Raw genomic sequence first — 5,000 nt, forward strand, 5'->3', positions numbered from 1 at the left:
TTACACCCATTCAGGTATTACATTTATGTCTGTTTTAGCATAGCCTATATACATGTATGTATAAATAAAAAAATGCAAACAATGTTATACATCAATATTAGCATAATAATAACTAATGAAAATATAATGAAAATGTCTAGCAGTACCAAAAAATACAGAGCAAAAATAACTAAAGTAGTATTAACAACAGTTGTAATGATAGCCATCATCATTATCACAATAAACATTATTCTCATTAGCACTGGTAATACTTGATTACAATTTGCTTGTATTATTCTTATGGCTTAGCACTATATTCACAACACTATGAAAGAGAGCTTAACAGAAGCTTCATTTGCAGCTGATAGTTTCACATCGTTATCAGTGAAGGAAAGTCTTATCATCATGTACATAGCCATAAACATTAATTGCTTGGAACTTCTAACTATCCAGCCACAGTCTAAAATGTTTGTGTAGGCCTAATCGTTTTATCATTGTCTTCATCTAACTAACAATTATCCTGTAAAGTTTTCCTTAATTATTTCTCATGATTCATCTGAACATTTCCTAAACATGAACGTGAATTCTTTACGTTTCCTGCGGCCACTATTCCACGTACACTTTTGCTGGTATTTTTTCCCTTCTGTTCTTCTCTTATAAAATGGACATGCTGTCATTTTGCCCTCCACTAATCATTCTAGGATCAATATTAATACTAGGAAGCGTCAGAGTCAAAACAAATATACGGCTTGTTAAGACTTTCCTTGCAAAATATTTACTACAAAACATAAATAAGGTTTCTTAATGATTCGAATTGATCTAAACAAGGACAAACACTATTATATTCTTACCTTTAATGGTCTAAAGGCGTTCAACTTCGAAAATAAGTCGCTGGGTTGTCAAATAATTGATCATATTAACATTTTCTTTCAAATTTGTTTTCAATTCGTGTAGCCAGAAGATCCTCCTCACACTCTGTTATATCCGGCTCATGCCATGGATGTTGCTTGTAAAAAACATTATATGAGTCCAAGTATATATGCTTTAGTGAGCTTGAATGATTAGATTAATTATATTTAATTACTCTATCTGTAATTAGATGTAACGTATTTAAGCTTATGTTAAATTTATGTGAAGATAAATTATCTACATAAATGTTATCTATGACGTAAGCCGTTTTTCTATTGGTCCAGTATACGATCAAGAATTGTGTTTTCTTTATTTTTTTAACACTATATTAGCGACATACATGTACGTACAGTTTATTTGAATGTAAAATCAAATTAAATAAAATACCCTACATCTCACTGGTGGGGTTACTTGTTATTGAGAATACGGCGAATGAATATTGTAATATATTAAGCTGTAATGGTAGGCAGCAACTCTGTCATTAGATGACGTTTCCTCGCGGGAAATTCATTTTTTGTTTAAACAAATAAACATTTGGTAATTGAAAATTAGAAAATAAATATATTTTTTATATGGAAAATTAAGCAAGAGGCAATCAAAATCTTCAGAAGAGTTCTCAGGAGAAAGATAGGGCTATATTTGTCATTGATAATCTGATATTTGAAAATTAATGCATTGTTGCTGCCGGGATAGAAAGTAAGGGTTGGAAATTAATCAGTCAGACTGTACTCCTAAGTCTTTTATAAATTCATGTGATGATTGTACCAGACCAAGTTTGAACATATGTTGAGCTATCTTGGTTATTCTAACCTCAGAGAAATACTTTAATAGGGAAAAAACGCCGGGAATAGTAGATTTTCTGATAAAAGATAGTTTTATCTTTATCTCTAAATCACTAATTACTCCAGAATTAATTTAACATATCCAATATTCCAATCACTGTATGAATATGAAACCCAATAAGGTGACATACATTTTTTATGTTGTTAATTTCAATAATCAAAATGATGCAGTCACCGCGTAAAAAAACAAACTCGCCGTGAGAAAAGAAAACGGAACAACAACACGAGCGAGGAGCGGGACGTCAAAACCCTGTTTGTAAATAAGTGTAAATAATTGTAAATAATTTCAATATCTATGAGGTCTTGTGCGTTGAAAGTCCCTGGGTAGACGAGGTTTTGTTATTTTGATGTGTAGATGGTTGTCATAGGACCGAGTGAGCCCCGGAGACTGAAATATAAATGACTAGAAAATCATTTCAGTCAAAAAAGAATTATTTGACACAATAGATTAGAGTCTGTGGCGAAATAAAGTGATTGAAATAGGGCATGAGGTAGAGCTTAGTATGAGTGAAATAATGAAGATATTTGCCCATGAACTTGTGAATGGGAACTGAATGCTTATTATTGTCATTAAGGTACATTTTTAACTGAAATAGGTAATCGCACTTATAGCCAGGTTAATAGGGGAACAAGTTTCGTTTTTTTTTTTTTTTTTATCAATTTGTTACCAAGATCCTTCCAATATCTATCATGAACAACCTCTCTTTTATTTCTCACCAAAACACAAGATACTTTACTGTACATGTTCATTGAGTTCTTGTCAGTTTAATAACTTGGCATTTAGGAACATTTTTCTGGTCTTAAAAGAGTGGGTAACTAAAAACGACTTGAGATTTTGCTCAGCTGCTAGTGCTTGCTAGTTTCTCACATACTGAGGAATATGCCAGTAAATATAATAAAGATAATTGAATAGAACAGCACAGAGATACAACACATAATGGATAACAACACATAATGGATAACAACACATAATGGTAACAACACATAATATATTAAAAATGTTACCTGAAGTAACTTTGCTTTAGGAAAGGCCTATAAACATTCACCATGTATATTCTGGAAAGGTAATGCACACAGACCTAGCTTGGAATATATATGGTGGAGCTTTGTTAGCCTTTCCTGGAGCATGAATGCTGTGGGTACTATTTTATTTTGTCCAGTTAGTAATGTAAATATTGAATTCTATATGTTTCTCTCTCTCTCTCTCTCTCTCTCTCTCTCTCTCTCTCTCTCTCTCTCTCTCTCTCTCTCTCTCTCTCTCTCTCTCTCTCTCTCTCTCTCTCTCTATCTCTATCTCTATCTCTATCTCTTTCACCTCTCTCCCTCCCTCCCTCTTTCTCTCTCCCTCTCCCTCTTTTTTTTCTCTATCCCTCCACTCTTCATGTTATCACTTAGTTTTTTAGTGAAATATGATAAAGACAAAAATGTAATAGGGCTCTTTTGATATAGTTTTCCTTTCTACAAAACATTCTAACCTAAAGACAAATATATATGAAGAACTGGAGTTTTTTATTTTGTTCAATATCTTTACTTTATTAAATTCCATGTGAAATGTCCATTTATGTCATATTTTAACCTTTTCAGTATCTTGATTTGTGGAATTTTGTTCTTGATTTACACAAGTGATCTTTATATAGTATACCAAATATGTATTTCATTCTGTTTAATAATTTGAGAAAGTAATATTTGATTTATTTAAACTTTTCAAATTAATTTTCTCTCATACTGCCAATTTCCTCTTCAGGATGTTGCTCTTTACATGAAGATGGAGAACCTCAATCTAGACAGGAGCCTATTGCAGGTAAGGTGTGCTGTATTAAATATTGCCAACTAAGGATACTTTAGTTTAGTTTACTTATTTTATATTAGCTAGTGTGACATATGACAATGTGATTTCCTTTCTCTTTTTTCTGTTTTTTACTGAGATATTCTGTAAACTCTTAGTTTGTGTTAAGTCAAGATCTGAATGAACTGCAAGGCAATTTTCAGAATGTATTTGATATTGTATCTATTTCAGGGTTTACTTCAGCAAGATCTGTGGACGAAATACATTCCTCTACCAAGAATCTTGGATCTGATAATCCAGGTGTTGAGTAAAAATGGCGAGGGGAAGAGTGTGCCAATAGATATGTTAGAAACTCTTCTTCCACACCTCTGCTTTGCATTGCCTCCTATTAGCCAAAACTGCACTCAACTGTTAAAAACTTTACCACAGTATGTGTTCAACTGTTTATTTATGTATGGTTCCTTGATATTTACTGTCCAAGCTTAACATCTAACCAAGTCATTTGCTGAAGTGAAGGATGCCTGCAGAAAAGTCCTCAATCACAAGATTTTTTATCTGAGTTTTTTTCTCTTTCAGAAATAGTTCAGTTTGGAATAAATTGGAAGAGGGACTAAGGGATGGAAAGCGCTTGCCAGTGGAGGTTGTGGCTTTTCTGTATGAGAGTCATCCCTCGACACTTGAAAGAGAATTTTTTCGAATTCTTGGCCAGTATGCAGAGAAGGTTCATCATGAAGACCAGCACGAAGAAAATGTTCATGCTCTGTTTGAATTAAGTCCAGAAACTGTGAGAGGAAATAATGAATATAGTTATATAGAAAAAGACGATATTGCTGGTAATTTCTGGTCAGAGAGTCCAGTGATACCAGCTGCTGCATTTAGTTCATCAGTTTTCAATATTTGCTTGAGGATATTATGTAGAATATGTGTTGATACCAAATTCTCCATAAGCCTCGCAGTGGCTAGCAGAGATTTTTTTACACACCTCAGCAAACATAATTTAAAGAGAGAGTTATATGAACTTTTTCCAAGTAACTTTCAACATATTGTGTACCTTTTGACAATGCCGACAGCTGTATTTGGAACATCAGAACATGTGAAAGCTATTGAGGATGGCCTCCAAGGCATGCTAAAGGAAGGCAGTCACACACACTCCCTTGTCCATTGTTTACTATGTTTTTTCCCTCAGTGGCTTTCTTTACTATCCAAGAGAGAATTTTTCAATCAGCATCTCAGAAAATGCCACTGTTTTATTTGATTGCATTGTTTACTAATAAATGAGGTCAGTAGGTGATCTTCATAAAGACATTTATTCTTTTTATATTATCAAAGTTAAGTTGTCTATATTTTTTTGACTGTAGGCATATATAAATATGTTTTATGAAGTAAAGAATGATGATACTTTATATAAATGCAATTTTCCAAACGAAGTCTTTAATATTGCATTCCTGTAATCAGTGAAGGTTCTTAAGATTGATTGCGGATTT

The 5,000-nt window shown here is 33.0% G+C and overlaps 3 protein-coding genes across 5 annotated transcripts in view; 1 reads left to right on the forward strand and 2 right to left on the reverse strand.

The window, feature by feature from the left end:
- The window catches only part of LOC125035403 (separin-like), a 12,114-nt gene extending 11,157 nt beyond the window's left edge, over positions 1 to 957 (reverse strand). The window contains exon 1 of the mRNA XM_047627775.1: positions 831 to 957. The gene's annotated coding sequence lies outside the window, so the exon portion shown is untranslated. The remainder of the gene's footprint in view (positions 1 to 830) is intronic.
- The window catches only part of LOC125034198 (fibrocystin-L-like), a gene marked incomplete in the record, with an annotated part of 1,068,345 nt that overhangs the window by 571,312 nt on the left and 492,033 nt on the right, over positions 1 to 5,000 (reverse strand).
- LOC125035456 lies at positions 1,943 to 4,939 on the forward strand. 3 transcript variants are annotated; one of them, XM_047627873.1, is made up of 4 exons: positions 1,943 to 2,006; positions 3,475 to 3,531; positions 3,748 to 3,944; positions 4,093 to 4,939. In XM_047627873.1, the coding sequence occupies exons 2-4, from the start codon at positions 3,490 to 3,492 to the stop codon at positions 4,769 to 4,771; spliced, it is 918 nt and encodes a 305-aa protein (XP_047483829.1). In that variant the 5' UTR covers positions 1,943 to 2,006; positions 3,475 to 3,489; the 3' UTR covers positions 4,772 to 4,939. The 3 variants fall into 3 exon arrangements, with proteins under 3 accessions (XP_047483829.1, XP_047483839.1, XP_047483849.1); XM_047627883.1 differs by having other exon boundaries at positions 1,952 to 1,996; XM_047627893.1 differs by having other exon boundaries at positions 1,993 to 2,054.

The sequence above is a fragment of the Penaeus chinensis genome, chromosome 2 (genome assembly GCF_019202785.1).
Source record: "Penaeus chinensis breed Huanghai No. 1 chromosome 2, ASM1920278v2, whole genome shotgun sequence".
NCBI classification, from domain to species: Eukaryota; Metazoa; Arthropoda; class Malacostraca; order Decapoda; family Penaeidae; genus Penaeus; species Penaeus chinensis.